This window comes from Mugil cephalus, chromosome 1, assembly GCF_022458985.1.
Source record: "Mugil cephalus isolate CIBA_MC_2020 chromosome 1, CIBA_Mcephalus_1.1, whole genome shotgun sequence".
NCBI classification, from domain to species: Eukaryota; Metazoa; Chordata; class Actinopteri; order Mugiliformes; family Mugilidae; genus Mugil; species Mugil cephalus.
Genome location: NC_061770.1, coordinates 44,683,847 through 44,704,937, shown reverse-complemented (window position 1 = coordinate 44,704,937; position 21,091 = coordinate 44,683,847). Strand labels below are relative to the sequence as shown.

General features: G+C 44.1%; 3 protein-coding genes and 1 long non-coding RNA gene across 5 annotated transcripts; 1 reads left to right on the top strand and 3 right to left on the bottom strand.

Annotated features, from left to right (window-relative positions):
- Positions 1-236: 236 nt before the first annotated feature.
- LOC125020099 lies at positions 237-3,098 on the bottom strand. Of its 2 annotated transcripts, XM_047605493.1 has the most exons (3): positions 1,570-3,098; positions 764-1,082; positions 237-704 (listed from the first exon to the last, which is right to left on the bottom strand). In XM_047605493.1, exons 1-2 carry the CDS (start codon positions 2,281-2,283, stop codon positions 795-797), a joined length of 1,002 nt encoding a protein of 333 aa, XP_047461449.1. In that variant the 5' UTR covers positions 2,284-3,098; the 3' UTR covers positions 237-704; positions 764-794. The 2 variants fall into 2 exon arrangements, with proteins under 2 accessions (XP_047461449.1, XP_047461371.1); XM_047605415.1 differs by having other exon boundaries at positions 237-1,082.
- LOC125020238 lies at positions 237-8,095 on the bottom strand. The gene is made up of 2 exons (XR_007114189.1): positions 8,017-8,095; positions 237-476 (listed from the first exon to the last, which is right to left on the bottom strand). It is a non-coding gene; the product is annotated as an uncharacterized LOC125020238 (long non-coding RNA).
- Positions 4,900-8,007, bottom strand: LOC125020039. Its single transcript, XM_047605293.1, has one exon. It carries the CDS (start codon positions 7,385-7,387, stop codon positions 5,048-5,050), a length of 2,340 nt encoding a protein of 779 aa, XP_047461249.1. The 5' UTR covers positions 7,388-8,007; the 3' UTR covers positions 4,900-5,047.
- A 10,088-nt stretch (positions 8,096-18,183) lies between the features above and the next one.
- zgc:194312 (uncharacterized protein LOC794943 homolog) lies at positions 18,184-20,717 on the top strand. The gene is made up of 2 exons (XM_047599771.1): positions 18,184-19,238; positions 20,045-20,717. Exons 1-2 carry the CDS (start codon positions 18,307-18,309, stop codon positions 20,184-20,186), a joined length of 1,074 nt encoding a protein of 357 aa, XP_047455727.1. The 5' UTR covers positions 18,184-18,306; the 3' UTR covers positions 20,187-20,717.
- The last annotated feature ends 374 nt before the right edge of the window (positions 20,718-21,091 follow it).

Sequence of the window (21,091 nt, the reverse complement as noted above, 5' to 3'; positions counted from 1 at the left end):
ATAAAAAGTCATCAAAACACATGCTCTGAAGTTGAACCCTCACCAGTCTTGTTCCTTTTTTTTTAAATTATTATTTCATACACACCCCCAAGACTCTCTGTTAAAACTTCCAACAACCAAATTTCTGATATCTGCACAAGTTACATACATTAACGTTGTTGAGGAGGAATTTAGCCCTGCTTTCCTCTCCTCTCCGGGTCCGTTGATGTGAGGAATAAAGAGACGAGAGAATGACGTCGAGTACGAGTATTTATTCACAGTCTGCAGAGTGTGGAGACCACAGTACATACAAAGATATGAGTCTGGATCTGAGTTGCCTTCGCGGGAGCAGTTCTTTTCTATTCCTACAGTCTAGGGTGTTTGTCTACTCCTGATAGGCTCCTCTACTTCTCCTCTTTGACACACTTTCTCTGTTAGATTGTGGTCCGGCGCGTCCTGCTCCCCCCGCGAGACATCTTCAGAAAATACATTGTGACCTTTAAGTACATGTTGTTCTCAATACAATCATATCATTCGGCCTTCCAGTGTTTTCCCACTTCTGCACGCAGTACATGTTCAGTGTATTCTGTTCCATTGATTATGTCCCATATATTGCATATTGAATCACTTCTAGTAATTAAACCTGATTATTAAAGCACTCATAAGCACGCATACATTTTACTGTTCCCACAATTCCCCCTTTTGATCTCTACAAAGAGATCAACCTAAACTAACTAAATGAAAAATTGTTATTCCCCCTTTTGATCTCTATAAAGAGATCAACACAAGCTAGCCCAGCGTATAAAATCAAACATTTAAACTGCAGACGAATCCCTGATATCTCCCAGCTCCATCTCCACTTCATCCTGAAGGAGGGGCATCATATAAGGCGGTGGCTGAGATTTACCTTCTATGGTAGTAGTGATAAACCTGACCATCAGAGACCGAATACAAGGCACGCAACAGCAGCCACATGTAACCAGGATGGCTGTAAATACTGCAATCGACATTAATAAGGATAAAATCAAACTCTTCCACTTACCAAACGTGCTAGCAAACCACTCATCCATGGGGTTGTCGAGGCCGGAATGTTCGTGCATTGTGTTTGTGAAGGAGGAATCTTTTCCTCTCCTTCAGCCCAGGATCTTTATACCGTTTGGAAAGGGTAGTTCACCTACGCACAAATCACGCGACAATTTCTCACGTTTTTGGATATTTATTTGGTACACAGAGAATACATATTGATTCAGCGCTGAGGCTTCGGTCAGTTCACCTTAGGGGTAAAAAGAACCAAAAAGCCCCACTTCAGGGACGTACAGTGATCTTATTCTACCTAGACCCCGCCCGTATGAAAATGGGGAGGAGTACTGCCTCTCATGTGTCAGTGAGTTTCTATGTGTAGCCGATTGGCTTTATCTGGTCTCCAGCATGTGAGATATTTGGGTTTAATGTGTCCTAGTCTGTGAGCAAGCTGTAGCGAAGCTAAACACAACGATTGATATGGTGAGATAGCGTAAGTTACATTCTACTTGATTCTTCCCAAGTTGATACACAGGCTGAAGGCCTTAGTAACCCCTAAAAACCCAACATGTTCGAGAGCGCTCTCAGGCCTTCCAGGACTCTGGTTACAGATCCGTCTGGTGCCGTGTTGTTTGGGATAAATGTGCAACACATGTCTCCAAACATGGAACATACACCCCCTTTCTCGGCCAGAATCATGTCGAGAGCCATTCTGTTCTGTATAGCCATGAGGGAAGTGGGCGCCAGTTGTTCCGAGAGTCCTGCTACTGCATCACGGGAGAGGTTGGCTAATTTCAATACATTGTAATGTACGTAATTAATACGGTCGACATTTTTATTCGGGGTCACTGGGAAGATGGCACTTATTATAGGAACATTCTCAAATCCGGCCGCTACCTGATCAGCTAATTTAAATTCGTTCGGGACTCCACGGGGAACACCTATGGCATCTATGTATGTGGGATTGTTAGGACTAGTTTTTAGCAAATTGTCAAACGACTGCGAGGAGACCTCCCTACGCGCCCTGTTCAATATGTGTCTGCGTCGTCGGCGAGTAAGGGCAGTCGATTTGTCATGCGTTGTATGTAAGGTGATAAGATGGTCTCCTAATAAAAGTAATGGTGTGCGCAGTCTTACCATGGCGCACACTCCCCTAGAGTGTGAATTGATGCGTACGTGAAGTCTGACGCCTCCACAATAGTAGTATAGTCCGGCGCGAGCCCATGTACCAATGTCTGTTCCCTCCCTGGTTTCGTTACACCATTCAGAGGGGATGTTGCCCATAAGCCCTATGGTTGGTGCGGATGTGTGATCGATGTTGCATCTGGGTGTAGTAAAATTAAAACAGATATAAGTGCCGTTACCTTTTTCCGGCGTGAATGGTCCTGTAAGAGTATTGTTTTTTATCGGTGGTGTTACGTCCGACCTAGGGGAACCGAATGTAACATGGAAAGACAAATAGGGCTAACAAATACAAATTGCCAAATCACGTCTTAATCTTAATCACGTCATTAGAATCTAGTTGCGTGTAGTCTATTACCTTTATTCGATCGTCTGTGGACATAAGTTAGTGATGAGATGTCTGCGTGGACGTGGCCTTGGTTTGGGAGGGAGCTGCCACAGACGTGGAGCCGCTTGATTTAGGTTGGACAATATTTACCTTTATAATGGCTTTTGGATCTTTACCTGAAATGTCCACCCCCAAAATAAAGTAAAGAGATCCGGTCCAGCCTTGGGTCGGACCTTGGAATGTCAAAAGTAAGGGATTATTGTTTGCATTGGAGTCGTATTTTCCCGGCACCCATCGGGCTCTGGATAATGCTATTGGTCCTAATGGCGGTTGTCCCCTGCCACTATTATACACAGGCGTCCACCATCCGGTGTAGCTCGTAACCTTATTCCGGCCCTTACACCACTGCATGGCATACCCTTTTCCCTTTCTGCATGCTCTATTTAATGATGACTGATAACATAGATACACATCATACCCCCGCCAGTGAGCTGTCCGTGTTCCACACTGAATCACATCACACAGATCGAATTGGAATGTGGTCGTAGTCCCTTCAGTATAATTAAATTCCATGCCACCGTACCCTGTTAAGCAGACGTCAGGAGACTTATCACTCACTGATCGCCTTCCTCTATTATGTTTCTTATGTGGCCCCCATTCATATATGCTGACCACAATTATTACAACAGCTACGGCGACAACTCCTGCTAGGATGAGCACCTTCCAATTCCCGTATAGCAACATTTCGAGTAGATTCTTATAAGAAAAGCAAGCTAAACCTTCTGACGTGTGCCTCTGGCTCTCACGTGACACTAATGAGGGGCTATGGATAGCTTGTGACCTCTAGTGGTGCTTTAAACCTGTGTGTGGCTCGTCATACAATTCCGCAAATGGCGTACAATTATTGTATATCAACTAGATTATTGCAGAGGAGTCTGATGACTCCACCTAAAAGGATAAAAACACGACAATTAAGAACACAATACACGTTATCAACTGGATGTTGTTCATTGATGTCGTCCGGATCTTGATCTGACGCTTGCGTTGGTAGCTTGGCACGCTACTTGTTGGGAGGAACACGCTAATTTCACCGTTCCTCCGTTAGGGTTCAGGTTCGACTCCTTCACCCCCTTTTGCCACCTGGGGATTATTCTGCCCCTTTTGTTGAGGTGGGCTTTGCTTCAGCACTCGCCGGTGCCTTTGTCGTTGCACACAGGTCCCTGTGTGTGTTCCTCAGCGATCGGGTGGGAGCCTGTGCAGCCGCACACTGACTCCAGTGGTACCAGGTATCGCCTTTGCCTTTCAGCCGGACTGCGTGTGATGTCCTCTCTGTCACCTGATACGGTCCAGTCCACCGAGGTTCCGTCCACTTCCTCTTGATGACTCTTAGCAGCACCCAGTCCACGTCTGGTCCGGGGCTGTCGTGTTTTCCCGCCTGCCGGTCGCCAACCTGTTTCGCATACGCTGTAACGAGACTTTGCAGTTCATGGAAATACAGCTTATGGGTTAGCTCAGACATTTCTACTGCCCCTGCTGGTAACTGAGACTGAGGTCCTGGAAATGCTCTCCCTGTCTGCAGTTCGAATGGCGTAAAACCCGTGCTTTGGTTAATGGAGCTCCTAATGGCCATGAGTGCTAGTGGTAACGCATCGAGCCAATTCATTTTGGTCTGTGCACAGATTTTTGACAATTTGGTTTTTACTGTTTGATTCATTCGTTCCACTTTTCCCTGGGATTGTGGGTGGTACACTGTACTGAACTTGTGCTGCAGACCCAGCATCTGTTCCACCTGTTGGAGGTCTTGGTTTTTAAAGTGGGTTCCGTTGTCCGACCGGATTCTCTCCGGAAACCCATGTTGCGGTATATAGTGGTTTATTAAGAACTTAATTACCGTTTTACTGTCTTCTCTTTTTGTCGGCCACGCTTCTGGCCACCTCGTATAGGCATCCACGCACATGAGGAAATACCTATACCCCCTTACTGGATTGATCATGTCAGTGTAATCGATTATTATTTCTTTACCTGATCGAGTCTCCAGTGGGAAACGCCCGGGGTGTGGCTTCACTGTTGGTCTGGGATTGTACTGTACACACTGTTCACAACTTTGTATGTGTTCTTTACACATGTCTTTTAGGTATGGATGCCACCAGTGTCTCAGATTATGCATCATTTGTGTGACTCCCACATGTCCTACTCCATGTGCCTCCACCATTGCTCTTTCCCTTATCTGAGGTGGTATTACTGGTCTGCCATCAGGTCCTCTCCAGAACCCTTTTGTCTCCGTACATCCTCGAGCCTTCCACAGTGTCTTTTCCTGTGGGGAGGCTTCCTGTTGTGCGCTTACCACCTTTTCTGTGTTTACCTGTCCCTCATATTCTGTGTTCATCATGACGAGGTGTGGTGTATATCCTGCTGCTTGTTTGGCTGCGGCATCTGCTGCGTCATTACCTGCTTTCGTCGCGGATTCATGTTTCTCGTGTCCTTTGCATTTTATCACTGCTACTTTCTGAGGTAATAGTAATGCTTCTGCAAGTTGTCTCATTTCTGTTTCGTGTCTGATGGCTGACTGTTAGCTGTGAGGAACCCTGCCCTGAGCCACTGTTTGAGTTCTACGTGTACTGCCCCGGCTGCATATGCAGAGTCAGTGTATATGTTTACTATCTGGTCTTTTCCCTCTTCCAGAGCTGCTATCACTGCCAGGACTTCTGCTCTTTGTGCTGATTGCTGTCCCTGGATCCTCTCTGCTCGTACTGTGTGTGTTCCTGTCTCTGTCTGTTCTACTACTGCGTAAGCTGAGACCAGTCCATCTTTGTCATGTCTGTAGCAACATCCGTCAGTGTATAAGTCACGTCCCCCTTTTATTGGTTCACTTAATAAGTCAGGTCGTACTTTTTCGTCTCGGTGCACTCTTTCGGTGCACTGGTGTGGTTCTCCGTTGCTCATTTGTTCTGCCATGTTTATGCCTTCATGCGTGAACGTGAGATTTGGGGCTTCTAAGATTATGCTCAGTCTGCGTTGTCTTAATGCCGTTAGTGTGAATGTGTGCGAGTTCACGTATGCTACCACGCTGTGTGTTGTTAGCACGTTAAGTTGGTGTTCCATCACTATGTGTGCTGTCTTTTGAATGAGTTTTGCTACTCCAGCCACGTGTTGTGTGCATGCTGGGTGTCGTTTTTCCATTGCATCCAACATTACGCTTACATAAGTCAGTATTACCCTCTCTCCCCCTTTTCTCTGGTACAGAACGCCATTAGTGCATAGTTCTGAACCAGAGACATCTAGGTAGAATGGTAGGGAGTAGTCTGGAATGGTGAGGTCAGCAGCCGCTGCCAGGGCTTGTTTAAGGGCGATAAACTGCGCTTCAGCATCCGTTGTCCATTTGAGTGGGGCAGAGAGGTTACGCATACCGTGTTCACGGATGAGATCACGTAATGGTTTAGTGAGGCCGCTGTAGTCAGGGATGTAATTCCTACTGTAACCTGTTAGGCCGAGGAAAGAGAGCATGTCACGGACAGTGTGTGGTTTGGGATGCTGTAGGATTGCTGATTTATGTTGTGGAGATAGGCCAGCGCCTTTTTGTGAGACTTGTCGACCTAAGAATGAGACCTGTTTCCGCGCTACCTGCAATTTAGGTTTGCTTACTTTAAAGCCGGCCTTAGCTAGATGCGCGAGTAGCGAGCGTGTGGCCTCGAGGCATGTAGGTGCCGTTGGCGCAGCAAGTAGGAGGTCGTCCACATATTGAACGAGATTGTTTTTCATCGTATTTCTGACGGATTCCGGGACCCCCTCTAGAACGGCCTGTCTAAACCACTCCCTTTGAACTGATTTATTTCCTGGGTGACAGCCGGTGTTGCTCACCCATTGATCTTTAGCCTGCGTAAGAAACTCTCTTGGGCTCTGTTCGGGGTTCCATCTCAGTTTCGGGATTATAGCGGCGTGTGGTAGCGGATATTTGTCTCGCATGGCCTGTCCGATCGCAGTGCTTTGTCTCGTAAATGGTGCATTGTCAGGCAACCCCTTAGTGTTAGCGTCCGTCTCTATGTCACGCAGGTCACCCCCAGTCATACATCTTGCTGCAACGGCTCTAAAGTCCCCTAGAGCTAATTTCTGTCCCGCGATCAGAGAATCCAGTTTGTCCAACCACCTGTTGCCTCCCTCCACTACAGGGGGCAGTTTGTCTACTATAGTCTGGATGTCCCCTAAAGTAAACGGTTTGTATTTGTCAGGTTGTCCGGCCGTGCTTAGTAGGGGGATAGCCAGATGGTGATGGTCCTGTCGGTCCCTGGACTCATCCCTCTTTCCTCTGTCCCTCACGGATCGTCTGCGTCCCTTGGCGTCAGCCACCCAGATTTGAGTCTTTTCCATGCTGGCCCTCAGTCTCTCTGTTGCCTTTTCTACTTCTCTTTCTAGTTCTGCAATCTGCTCCTCCTCCTCCTCATCAGCCTGTGGCCTGTTCTCCCATCTACCCTTCAGTTTCCATTTAACTCCGACATCCCTAGTCTGTCCCTCATACCTGCCTTTTCCTGTAAACGCTGCTGCTCCTGTCACTGGAGGCTCACACTCCTCTCCCTCGCTCAGGTCCCACATGAGATCAGTGCTATCGCGGGGTGTTGGTCTGTTTCTATCTGATTTTCGTACTTGGTCCTGCATCAACTCCCGCTTGCCCTGGTCCTCGAATTCTTTAAACCGCTGTATGGTGCTGTCCCTCTCTCGCTTAACCTCTTCCTCCGCTTCCCTGTATGCTCTATAGTCAATGTCACCATGTTCTCGCTGTTGTCGGTCCTGGAAAGGGTTATTTGGAATGTACTCTGTTTCAGTGTCTCTGCTAGTCACTGACTGGGGTCTTGGAGGTGTTTTGTCAGGACTGGTCGGTGTCATAGGAGGTGGAGTCTTAGTCGTGCTCGCCGGTACAGGTGCTGGGCTCGCAGTTTCTCCTGTGGCTACGTCGTCTATCTGCAGTGTACCTTCTGTTACGTGTAAAGTGGGGTAAATGCCGGGTGTGGGTGTATTAGGTGGGGCGTATGGAGGAGGACAAGTGTGGGTGTCTTGTGTGGTTACCAATTCTTTTGGACCTCCTTTGTCCTTTTTCTTGTCCGCCGAATGTAGGTGCGTAGTACTCTGCCACCAGACCGCGAGCTCCGTCCAGTCCCGTCGTTCCTTGTCCTGGGCCTCCGTTTCGGTTTTTATTTTGGTCTTCTGCAACAGACCTGCCTGTTTTCCCTGCTCTACCAGATCTGCTACCTTAACCTCACATTCTTTTTGCTTTTCCCACAACCATTTGCCTAAAGGCCCCTTATCTTCTAAGGTTTTCCCTTTAAACCGAACCAATTGTTGCACCTTTTCTTTAGCTTCCGCTAGTTTCTTAGTTTTATCCTTCTTATCCTACAGTCTAGGGTGTTTGTCTACTCCTGATAGGCTCCTCTACTTCTCCTCTTTGACACACTTTCTCTGTTAGATTGTGGTCCAGCGCGTCCTGCTCCCCCCGCGAGACATCTTCAGAAAATGACCTTTAAGTACATGTTGTTCTCAATACAATCATATCATTCGGCCTTCCAGTGTTTTCCCACTTCTGCACGCAGTACATGTAGTCCATGGGCCAGAGCCCAAAATTTCACTATTCGGTATCAGTCAAAGGGACGAAGGCTACCTATATTTTTTGGATAGATATGTCTGTAGATAATTTTTTTGTATGATAGCCTTTCCAGGTGAGTAGCTAAATATTGGTTATCAGCTCATGAAGTTAACCACCCCCTAAGGAAAACTGTGTGTTAGACGCATGTGCATAATCTGTTTTACCCTCATGATTAGGACTTTTCTCAATGTTCAATAATATTGTGTTTGGTATCATTTTAAAGGGGACCTTCTAAGCTTTCATTTAAACCCAGTTGTGAACCTGTCTGATAAATATGGAGGTCACTGCAGCTCATCAAACCATCAAAAGCATACATTTTTTCACATTTTACGCCTAAACTATGTTCTTTCTTTTATTCCTGTAGGACATAGGAACATCAGCAACACAAAACACAAGTACCACAACATTCACCTGACTATAAGGTTTCAGAAAATATATAACATGCCCATATAATTTCATTGTGAGAATTCAAGATGGCGTCGGAGTCCATCTTTACCCATTTTTTAACTTTTGATCTTGACAACGCAGATGGTCATGTAATACCTCTTTTTGTATGTTTACAAGGGCGGGAAGTTCATTTCCAGGGTTATTTTTGAGATACAAGGTCAAATTCAAGGTCACTTGAAGGTCAATGATCACAATCAAAAACAAGCAAAGCAAGGTTTGTTTTACTTCTATGATTATTCTATCAACACATACATTCACTTCAATTACCGTGTTTTCCGCACTATAAGGCGCACCTAAAAACCTCCAATTTTCTCAAAAGCTGACAGTGCGCCTTATAATCCGGTGCGCCTTATATATGGACCAATATTGAGCCACAACAGGTCTCGCAACTACAGTAAGCAGCCACCGACTTCATTTTCCCCCGTAGAAGAAGAAGCGCGCGGTGCATGCTGGGATATATGACTGCGCGAGGTGTGCCGTTTCATGTCCATTTGTGTGTTTATGTAAAGACCCCAAAATGGCTCCTATTAAGAGACACGCTTACGACGCAGAGTTTAAACTCAAGGCGATCAGTCACGCAGTAGAAAACGGGAATAGAGCAGCAGCGAGAGAATTTAACATTAACGAATCAATGGTGCGGAAGTGGAGGAAACAACAAGATGACCTGAGCCAAGTAAAGAAGAATAAACAGAGTTTCCGAGGGAACAAAGCGAGATGGCCGCAGTCATTCATCTCTTCACCGCGATGATGCCAAAGAGCTTTTTCTCCTGCAATAAATAACACCTTCCTCTCGTAACCGATAAACTACCGTATTTTCCGCACTATAAGGCGCACCTAAAAACCTGACTTATAATGCGGTGCGCCTTATATATGAAAAAAAGTTTTAAAATAGGCCATTCATTGAAGGTGCGCCTTATAATCCTGTGCGCCTTATAGTGCGGAAAATACGGTATATATAATTTGCTTCAGATGTAGTACTGTGGAGTGTGTAAGACTGTTTTAGTGGCTATCTAGCAAGAACTGAAAACTTACACTAACGTTAGCCTTGCTAGCATAATTTTAGCTAGAAAATTATGATGTTTGATGCAGCAAAATTTTGCATTCAGGAATCAGAGTATATCCTAAATATATTTGTAATGTACACCAGCGATCCCCAACCTTTTTTGCACCATGGACCGGTTTAATGTCCGTCAATATTTTCACGGACCAGCTTTTAAGGTGTGGTGGATAGATACAGGGCTTTCCACAAGCGCAGCTGACGGCCATATAGCCCACTGCAAAATTAAGTTCAGCCGGTTACTTTAATGACTATTATTTTTATAGCCTCCAAGCTCTAAATATTAATGTTCGATTTTAATAAATTTTAATGTTTATCTAACGTTCTGACAATAATGTAAAACGGCTCGCCTTTGGTGTGCGCCCCCCCGCACGGAAGAGTGCAGCCAATTGCAGCTAACAACTGTAGCATATGAAGCTACTTGTCACTTTCACACACATCATGTCACTTTCGCATAAATTCTCTTTTGTCTTACAACCAAAAGACATGCATTCATGTGTTGACTGTCCTTGCATATAACCACCGAATGCCTGGCCGCCTGAGGTCAAACCAGAAACAGAGTGTCCGACCATTCCAGCATCGCTCGCTGTGTTCCTGTGCTATCTACTCACAGGCTCTAATCATCCTGTTCATGCAGCCCAGAGAGTTAAGCGACTTCTGCAATCATTTGGCCAAGACATAGTATATGCAGTTACATGTGGAAAAATCAAGCCTTCTAAGCACATTGTTCTGCCATTCAGTGTCACGTCATTAACAGCAGTGTGGAGTTGATAAACATCCTCAACCGACTTGGGCACAGTGTATCCTATTCCCAGATGGCAGAGATTTACACTGCCTTGTGTTTTCAGAAGCTCTCGTCATCAGGGAGAGATATGGCCTTACCAGGTAACATCCATCCAAGAATATTTACAACTTTAGCCTGGGACAATATTGATTGTCTGGAAGAAACCATCAGTGGTGAGGGAACATCTCATAGAGTCAATGGGATTGCTGTGCAAGCAAAGCGAGTTAACCAAGTTCCTGTCCAACCCATGGCCAGTGTTGCCAAAACAAAGAAACGAAGAATTGATGCACCCCTGCCAATGCTGCCAACTTACAATGCCGGACAATTAGTGGGGCCACCACAAAGCAAAAGTACACATGTTGATACTGCTGCCAATACTCATCTTGCCAGAAACAAGAACACCAGTCAGTCAGTCAAACACAATATTATTGAACATTGAGAAAAGTCCTAATCATGAGGGTAAAACAGATTATGCACATGCGTCTAACACACAGTTTTCCTTAGGGGGTGGTTAACTTCATGAGCTGATAACCAATATTTAGCTACTCACCTGGAAAGGCTATCATACAAAAAAATTATCTACAGACATATATCTATCCAAAAAATATAGGTAGCCTTCGTCCCTTTGACTGATACCAAAATCCGGTCTGGCCCATGGACTAATGTTCAGTGTATTCTGTTCCAGTGATTATGTCCCATATATTGCATAGTAAATCACTTCTGGTAATTAAACCTGATTATTAAAGCACTCATAAGCACGCATACATTTTACTGTTCCCACAACGTTTAATTAGTTAGCTGATTAACTCACAGCATCTAACCCACAGAGTCCAATTAAATATGTTAATGCGGCTCGAATGGAAATTACACCTCACAAAAGCTCACAACTCCCTAGTTTTCTTTTCTTTTTTTTGGGAAGTAGGGCTAAAATGTGTCCTCTTACCTGATCTATCCGAGTTCGTTTTCTCAGACGGAGACAGAAACGCGTCTGGTCAGATCTGCTAGAAGCAGCAAATGCAGGGGCTGCTCATCACAGTTTCGAAATTAACGTTACACCGAAGCCACACCCTCTTTTTCTACTCTCACTCTCAGTGAGTAAGTGAGTTATACCCACATAATAATATATGCAAAGCGCGTTGTGCCTTTGAATTTCACATTTGCACGAGGAAACACAAAATGCAAAAAAAATAAAAAAATTAGAATAAAAATAAAAAATACCCACAAGTAACACTACTGTGAGAGAGATCTATATTGGATATATGCTGTAGTGTACGTACACATGAGGTGAACATTCACACAAACAACAACCTTCATCTCTTTTTTGCATATACATAACCACTTAAACAAATGTGCAGCTGGGACCACAGCAGAGAAGGAAATGAACGCTGCTCTGGTGACCCCGTGAGGCTGTGCTGATCATTACACGTGGATAAAAAGTCATTAAAACACATGCTCTGAAGTTGAACCCTCACCAGTCTTGTTCCTTTCATCCTTGACCTCATATCTGACTCACCTGCTTGTAACTGCAGCATGATGCTGTTACCACCATGCTTGTCTGCCTTCAAAGAATTGAAAGATTTGTGTGTTTTATTGTTTGGATGAACCATAGAAACTACGAACTCGCTCATCAGTTCACTGGGTACCGTAATGAAGACAAATACAGGTTATGATATTCAGCAATGGTTTAAAATGACCTAGAGATGTTGATTCAACAGTGTGTAAAATTTAGATGGATAAGCCCATTTGTAGAGTCTGATTATATGATTATTCACTAGTGTTAATCATCACCCTGAGTGATTCATTTCATTTTAGTTTTTGTTTGATTTCACCTTCTGTACTTAACCTTAGATTCACTACTTTTTCCACAGTCCACGTGTCCCTTATGCAATAAATGTGCAATAAAAGGTTATTATGGGAAATCTTCACATAAATCTTTATTTCTATGCAGACAACACCCAGGTTCACCTTCCTATAAAGTCAGCTGACTCAAACATGATAGTCAGATTCAGAATCAGTTTTATTGGCCAAATATGTGTGCCCATACAAGGAATTTGTCACTTTGCTCAATGGTACAAGACAAGCACTTGAATATGAGCAAAAATAAAAGCATAAAAAATAGAAAATCTGTACAGCATATATTAGTAACAGAATAAAAAGAATTTATAGAAAAAAAAATAAAGGGGAGAAGCGGAAATATACTACGGACTTGATAGTGACTCAGAGTTCGTCAGAGTCAACCATCTCCTGAATGTCTTCCAACTTTATATTTCTAAACTGAGACAAAATAGAAATGATTATGTTTGGTCCTAGAACCATTAGAAACACACTATATAGTCAAACTTTTACTCTAGAAGGCCTCACCCTGTCCCAGAGTACCACAGCGAGGAACCTTGAAAGTTTTGTTGACCAGGATAAGTCCTTTTATTTGTGCAATGTATTCATGACTTTATCACCTCTAGGCCGGACGTACTGTTATCACATTGTCCAATTAGTTCTCTGAAGCTCCAGCTGATCAAAATGCTGCAGCAAGAGCACAAACACAGCCCTTTTAAAGATCTTAAATGACATCAGGTGTAATCTAGATAACAATAAACTCACAGTCTTGGTTCTGCTGGATCTAACCGCCACCTTCAATACAGTAGTCATCGCATTTTAATAAAAAGACTGAGGCACCTGGTCGGCCTCTCTGGGTCTATTTTAAACTGGTTCATCTCATACTTCTCTGATAGAAGCTTATTGTAAGTCTGGATAGCTGTTCCTCAGGAACCCGTGGGATTGAGTGTGGGGTTCCCCAGGGGCCAGTTTTTGGCCCAACTATTTTTAACCTCTACATGCTTCCCCTGGGGGACGTCATCAGGAGACTTGGCATCCGCGTCCATAGTTATGCTGATGATACACAGCTATACATTGCCATGTCTTCTGATGACACCGGGCCTGTTGATGTCCTTTTTAACTCTATTTTAGATATTAAGTCATGGATGGCAGAGAACTTCCTGCAGCTCAACGAGGACAAAACAAAGGTTCTAGTCATTGGTCCTGAACACCAGAGGGAGAAACTTTTACCGAAACTACATGATGTAAAAAATCTGGGCATGATTCCACATGTCAAAAATATTACAAAGATAGGTTTTAACCACCTTGAGAATATATCCAGAGTCCCGTTTCTCTGTCAGGCTAACACGGAGGTGCTAATGCGTCCTTTTATCTCCTGTTGTCTGGACTATTGTAATGCTCTGCTCTCTGGTCTTCCCAAAAAGACCATTTCCAATTTACAATTACTACAAAATTCAGCTGCACAAGTGCTGACAAGGACCAGAGGGTGAGAACACATTACACCAGCTTTAAAATCGCTGCATTGGGTTCACATGCGTTTCAATATCAATTTTAAGGTTTTCTTAGCAGTTTTTAAATGTCTTAACGGTCTTGGGCCTTCTTACTTGTCTGACCTACTTTTGCCGTATTAAACCTCACAAACCCTGAGGCCAGCACCGGCTTTTTAACCATACCACAAGTTAGATCTAAACCACACTGGATAAACAGCCTACTATCTGTTTTTTCTCTCTTGCTCCAGTTGCGTCTTTTTGAATTTTGCAATGCAAATTCTTCCCCAGGTTGTTATTCAGGAGTGTATCAGAGTTTTTACATAACACGGGTAAAGTTGTTTTCCATTACCGCCAATGACTCTAAAGTCACTGTAAACTTAATTATCGTGTAGATATGACAGCTTATGATGTCATATTGGTGTCGCGGTGCACTCACTCCCTGATGGATCGCTCTGTACTTTACTGTCATCATCCTCTTGAATAGCTATGTAATAGTAAAAGAACACCCCATGAATCAAGCTTTAACAGTTATTTTTGTTCTCACAGAAGTACTTTCTCTAACAACAACTGAAGCAATGTTCCTGCGGTAGCGCCTACAGTTTCAATCACTTCTACCACTAACACTTCTTCATCTATCACAAACAAACAAACAAACAAAAAAAAGCCTGTGGTGATAAAGATCATTGGCTCTTTGTAGGACTTAGAGGTGCCCATGTCAGAGCAGCAATCGCACATGTCAGAGCTCCATGTCGATGGACCTTGTTGGGTGGTGGTCATTGTCACCACCTGGGTGGGCTGATGTTGGACAGCCATGCCTGGAGGACATGAAGCAGAGACAGAGACAGTGTGAGCAGTCAGTCCTTCAGCTTACAGAGCTATGAAGCCAAGACCACGGTCTCAGTCTGTTTCAGAATCAATTTTAAGGTTCTCTTAGCAGTTTTTAAATGTCTTAACAGTCTTGGGCCTTCTTACTTCTCTGACCTACTTTTGCCGTATCAACCCTCACGAACTCTGAGGCCAGCACTGGCCTTTTAACAATACCACAAGTTAGATCTAAAACACACCGGAAGGCACCATCTAGTTATTATGGCCCCCAACCTCAGGGCTCTCAGGGCTACAGAGACTGTTGATACTTTGAAAAAGAGCCCCAAGACTCTTCTTTTTAATCAGTCTTTTACATGATTTTAATTCCTATTAAAACTATTTTATCACATTTGATTTTTAGTTATCTTATTTGGGGGTTTATATGCCTTATTTTATATATGGTTCATTTACTTCCTTTTATAACTTGTTTTTATTGTTAAAGAGTGTTTCAACTTTTTATTTATTATTTCATTTATTTATTTTATTTCTATTTATTTTTTATCTATTTATTTCATTGTCTTACCACATCTTGTTGTTTTAGTCTTTTAGTCCTCCGGTGTTTCCGGACTGCCACACGTACACCACGTGTGTATATTGGTGTGAGTGTGGACGTGTGTGTGCCTGTGCAGTGCGCTTGTATGTGTGACTGTGTTTAAATGTGTCTGTATGTGGTTTCTTGATTTTGTTTCTTGTTGCAACGTTTTATGTTTTTATTTGTGTGAAGCACTTTGGGCTGCTTTTTGGTATGAAAGGTGCTATATAAATGATTAAAGTTTGAAGTTTGAAGCATTTTATAAATTTTTCAGAATCTTTTTCACACTCTCAGTTCAAAACATCTCTCTCGCACAAACGTACACAAAGTTCCTTGTGGGTGACGAATGCACATTTTGCTCTTCTCAAACAGCATTACCCTTCGGTTTCTGTGACGGGAACCGAACCATCTCACAAGTTCATTCACGTGTGATGCTTTGGCTCGTTGGGATTCCAAACGCTCAGCACTCCAAGATGACTCAAATGCTCATCTGTCACTGTTGTTCGTGGATGATTTTTAACCAAACCTAGGGCTAGAAATCTGAGCTCATAAGAACCACTGATCACTGGTATCACAATGGCTATTTTTCTCAGCCTAAATAGGTCATGAAACACTTCCTTTAAATGGTTCTAGGAATACTACACATTTTAGACGGGTAGTTATCCCACTTTTTTCTTTTCGCTACAAAACTCTCTCGATCTGATACAGCTCATTGTCCAAGTAATCAACATTTGAATCTTGTAAAAAGGTGATGCTTTGAGGGTGAAGTTCTTGGATTCAATTCATGATTGTGCAGCTGGGTTAGAGAAACATCTTTGGAGTTCACCGGACATTGATTCGAGCACCGGGTAGAAAGCACATCCTTTACAGTTTTCCCCTGACAAATATCCACCCACAAGTTGATGTAATAAGGATGTAATCACATAGCTGCCCATGCATCTTACGCTGCCTTCCTCAGTCCTAACCAAACTGGGATCATACCTTACAACTGTTTCCTCCACCTTTTTCCATACAACCGCAAACCAGACCTTGCTCCTGTATTGCTTAGACGAACACAGAGCTTTCTTGAAAGTAACCAAAAATCCAATAAAGCTAAGATCAATTTGTGCTAGTGAGCCACAAGCATCTACTACCAGATCACCATGACTTTCCAGCCCAGTTTCTTGTAGTAAATAGTGCTGCTACTGCTACTGCCACTGCTACAAGTCTATAAAGCCAGTTACAATAGGCTGTGTACCCACAGGCACAGCTAGTAAAATCTAGTTTAGAAACTGACCATCATACATTTCTCTGGGAATGTCATGCCATTTTGTGTCTGTCAAAAGTGTAAACACACCTGTTTTTTGAAGAAGTAAGAAAAAGCAATCAGCCTCAGAGACTGACTTCACACTATCAGCAATCACAAGGTTCAAACAATGAGCACTACAATGCACATAAAATGCATATTTGACAACTTCCTGTTGTTCTGAATCTTTGGTCACACGCCTGTGTAATAATATCTGATAAAGGTCTGAGGTTTACCTACATTCTCTTCCTTTCTTCATGTCTTTCTGCCCTGCTAGTCACATTCATATAGGACCCTCTAACCCCCCATATGGCTTGGGTTCACCTCAGAGGTCCTTCCTGTTGAAAGGGAGTTCCCCCTTGCCACCGTCGCCTCAGTCTCTGGGGTTTGGATATTGTCAAGTGTCTTGACTGAGGTAGTTTTTATAATTTTGTGCAAATTGGCCCAATCGTGTGTTTTGTTATGAATATTTTAAAGTTTCAGCACCTTTCCTTAATTTTGGGATGAAGAGGTTGATTCAGAAGTGGACTGAGATCTACCATTTGTCTGGTCAAGCATCCGAATTGACAAAATCCTAACCTTCATGATACTATAGGGACCTGGAATGGACGTCCTCCTGTTGTGTAGTTCCCCCAACTACTGACACAACATTCCCATGCGATAAGTCTCATCATCTATCAGCCCAGAAAAAAAACAAAAACAAAAAACCTAGCTCAACATCATGGACTGTTCCTGGTCAACGCAGCAGGTGGCAGCAGTTCCCAGCTTTAGGACACTGAGGTGGATTAATATTGCATCATTTCAAATAGAAGGAATGTGTTAAACGTACATTTTTATAAAGTATGACACATTCATTTGTTAATTTCATTGTCAATTAGAATGACGTTTCAAGGCAAAACGAGATTGTTAATATTGAATAGTATTCATATAATGAATACTTGAGATGTAATAATTAGTAATAATTAGTAGTCATTCATAAATTATCCTATTAGGACATGTCTGTGTTGTGACCAAAGGCCTAGAGATTAATTTGTTTAAGTAAGAAAAGTACAAATCAGTCCCAGAACAACAGCAAAGGACTTTGATTAGACACCGGAAGAAACGGGTACAAAAACATCAAAAAATTTGCAGTTTGCAGCTGCAATTACCTTCTGGTCTGATGAAACAAAAACTTGAACAGTTTGGCCACAATGATAATTACATCTGGAGGAATACATGTGTGTGGCTTGCAAGCTGAAGAACGCCACCCCAACTGTGAAACATGGAGGTTGCAGCATCATGTTTTGCTGCGGGAGAGAAGGATTCCAACACATCAGCCAGTGAAGTCAACGAACCCCAGCATACAAAATATGGCTTTAGGGCTTCAAACATGAGGCGCAGGGGCCGTCTTCACGTAGGCCAGGGCTCAATCTGAATGGAAGTTAGTGGGCAAACAAACAAATCATTTAAACGCTAACTTCTTGGGGTGTTCGGAGTGAGCCAAGTGAAATGTAATTATAAGTGTTTTTTTTTTCTTGTTTTTGTAAAATATTGTTTGAAAATGTGGTTGTGACATACATGAAGCAGAAGTCCTAAAGAAGCTGTAGGTAGGACTGCTGTTAGTACAGCTGAAATCAGCTTTAAGTACTTCAGGGGATTTTGATACGTAGGCTACAGGGCCTTGTGTTAGTACAAAGTGACAGAGAGAGAAAGAGAAAGAGAGAGAGGGAGAGAGGGAGAGAGAGAGAGAGAGAGAGAGAGACGGGGACAGAGCGGATGTTTGAGTCAGTCCTCACACACAGACGAACATGCGGCGGATACACTGTTCCTCCCATCAGCTCCACCGCTGTTTCCAAAATTATCTCGTAAATCCAGCGTGGCCAGGTAAGGAAGCATGTCACTGAATAACACCACGAACTCCACGACGGACTACACCTGCGTGCGCTTCTACGTGTCCACCGTGTCCTTCTCGGTGCTGTTCGTCTTCAACCTCATCATCAACTGGACCATCGTTCGCGAGGAGAGACTGCGCCGGCATGCGCGCTTCGTGCTGGTCTTCCACCTGCTGGTGTCCGCCCTGGTCCACATGGGCACCAGCAGCTTCTTCTACTACCAGATCTACCTGAAAGCACACCCGAGCCACTCCGCGTGTATGGCCCTGATCACGATCTTGATCAGCAGCGCCTCGAACATCCTCTTGACTCTCACGCTGATGGCGCTGGACCGCTACTGCGCCGTGTGTCACCCGATGCGCTACACCTCCGCCTGCTCCGCGGGGCACTGGCCCTGGCTGCTGGGCGCGCTCACCTGGGTGGTGGCCCTGATCATCCCGCTCGGTTTGCTCTCGCGTTCGGACTCCCACCCCGATTACGGGGAGTGTGACCGGGACCAGCTGAGGAAAGGCGAGCTGCAGAAGGTGCTGTTCATAGGTCTGTGCGCGCTGGTTATACTCTACAGCTACGTGCGGATACTGGTGGAGGGGAGGCGGCTCGGGGTGCTCAACCGGAGGAACCGGGCCGGGTGCAAGACTATCGCCCTTCACGGCACCCAACTGGCCGTGTACATCCTCCCGAACTTTGTCAGCTTTGTGCTGTCGATTCTCACCAAAAAGAACTTAATACTGAAAGAGACCAAGGAGCTGTCCGCCGTTGTCGTCTTTGCCTTTTTCAGCCTGGCGCAGTGCATTGCGCCGATCATTTACGGTTTGCGTAAAGAAGAACTTTTGGAGCAGCTGAGTCACAGGTTCCCATGCTGTTCCCGGTACTTGAAGAGTGTCCTCGGATGGACGGTGCAAGGCAACTGGCCACACACCCACCACAGAGGAAGGTAGGTCCCAGATGAACCCATTAAATCCGAGACATTGATTTGATCACGTAGTCTCAATGTGATGTGTAAAGTACTAGACCTAAGCCATTAATTACGCAGTCACACAGCAAATAGTGGAGGTGTCTGGCTTTTCAAACGTAGGGAAAGTGTGAAATCCACCTGAAAGTCTAAAGAAACCATATTATTCATCAAGTCCTGAAAAGGTTCTGAAAGGTCAGAGGTGAAAAGATGAGTGCAACAATCTAGGGAAGCTGTTAATGAGACAATAAATAGCTGATGAATTGTTTATATTAGAAAATGTTACTGAAATTGAACATCAATACATGTTTGGCTGCCTTTTTAATGGTAACTAGATTTACATGTTCCTTAAACACGCTCTTCACACCAACAAAGCTTTCACTGATCCATGCACAGAGGGCCACTAGTAATTCCTCTGACTGATAAACCTTCCCGTCTGTAACTCACGGTACATTTTAGTGTGAAGTCAGTGTATGTGTAGATAAATGAAATTTGGCACTAAATTAAGATTCTGAAATGAGTTCTCTGAAGAGGAGTGACTAATACTGACACAGTGAGTGAACTGAAAGAAACGTGTGAAAGCTGGTGATTTGGTTGAGGCTCGCTCTTAGTGTGACTGAGACTGAATGAGTAACTGAAGTGGACACTTATCTCAGGGTGCATCAGCTCGACATTACAGTGCTTTCCTTTTAAGTGTTGTTGGAATTTTCGATGACCATGACACCACAAAGGGTGAAAATGAACTCACGGCTCGTTTACTCTGTTTGTCCCCCCCCCCCCCTCGTCAGGGAGAGAACACTGACAGCACAGACCATCATCTCCCTGGAGGTGCCACAAGTACCAGAAGCGGAGGAGGAAGCTCGGCCGATGCCAGTCAGGAGTTCCTCACATGACTCGGACTCATGTCAAGGCGATGGGGAGGGTGCCTGATCGGAAAACTCTGGTCCATGTCAGGATCTCGTAACTGAAACAGGAATATCTGGATGTACAGAGCGTAAGGGAACCAAAGGAACTATCTTTAACTCCGTCATGTTTTCCCCTGGCCTGTAGGCCAGCGACTCAGGGCACCAACAGAACATCTTTAGGTCTAAAACTGACCTTTTTTTTTTTTTTGTCTGGCTCGCACACATGTTGATTAACTGTGGAACTGCTCAGCGGCCGTAGGGAACAGTTCTCTTCTTGCAGACTTCTCTGGCTGGTCTGGAGACTCAAGCCACGAGTCTTCAGGTCTCAGACAATGCCATGTCATTAATGTGTCCAGAGTGACCATGTCGTCTGGTGAATGTGTAACTTTGTGCATATCAGAAATAGAATGGTTGTGGGCCTCAAGTCCCCGCAGCCTCACAGTTCATAAGTACACGGTCTGTCAGATCAAACCCATATGTAGTGTTATTTTGTGACTGGATGCTGCAGTATCAAGAGGTTTTCTACCAACAGCCTTAATAAATTATCTTAACGTTACCCTGCACAGGTCTTCAACTGGGGGTCCGTGGGGGTGGAGGGCGGTGGGGGCGGGGGGGGGGGTTGATTTAATTTAAAAACACATCAACAGAAATGCAACATATTGTAGTTAAGGGATAAGCTTAATGATTGATAATAAATGATAATAATGTATATTTATAAAGTTCTAAAATTTATAGTTCAATATAGCACACATATAGTAGGTAGGGGGTCCCAACTTAATCTCCATCACTTTGGGGTCCTTGGCCTGAAAAACACTGAAGACCCCCCTGTATTCAGGGATTTCAGTTGGTTTTTGTTTTCCATTGCGTTTAATTAATGAAAGCAAGCAGGAAACACCTAGCATGTTCAAACAAAACGCCTTTACAGAGCAC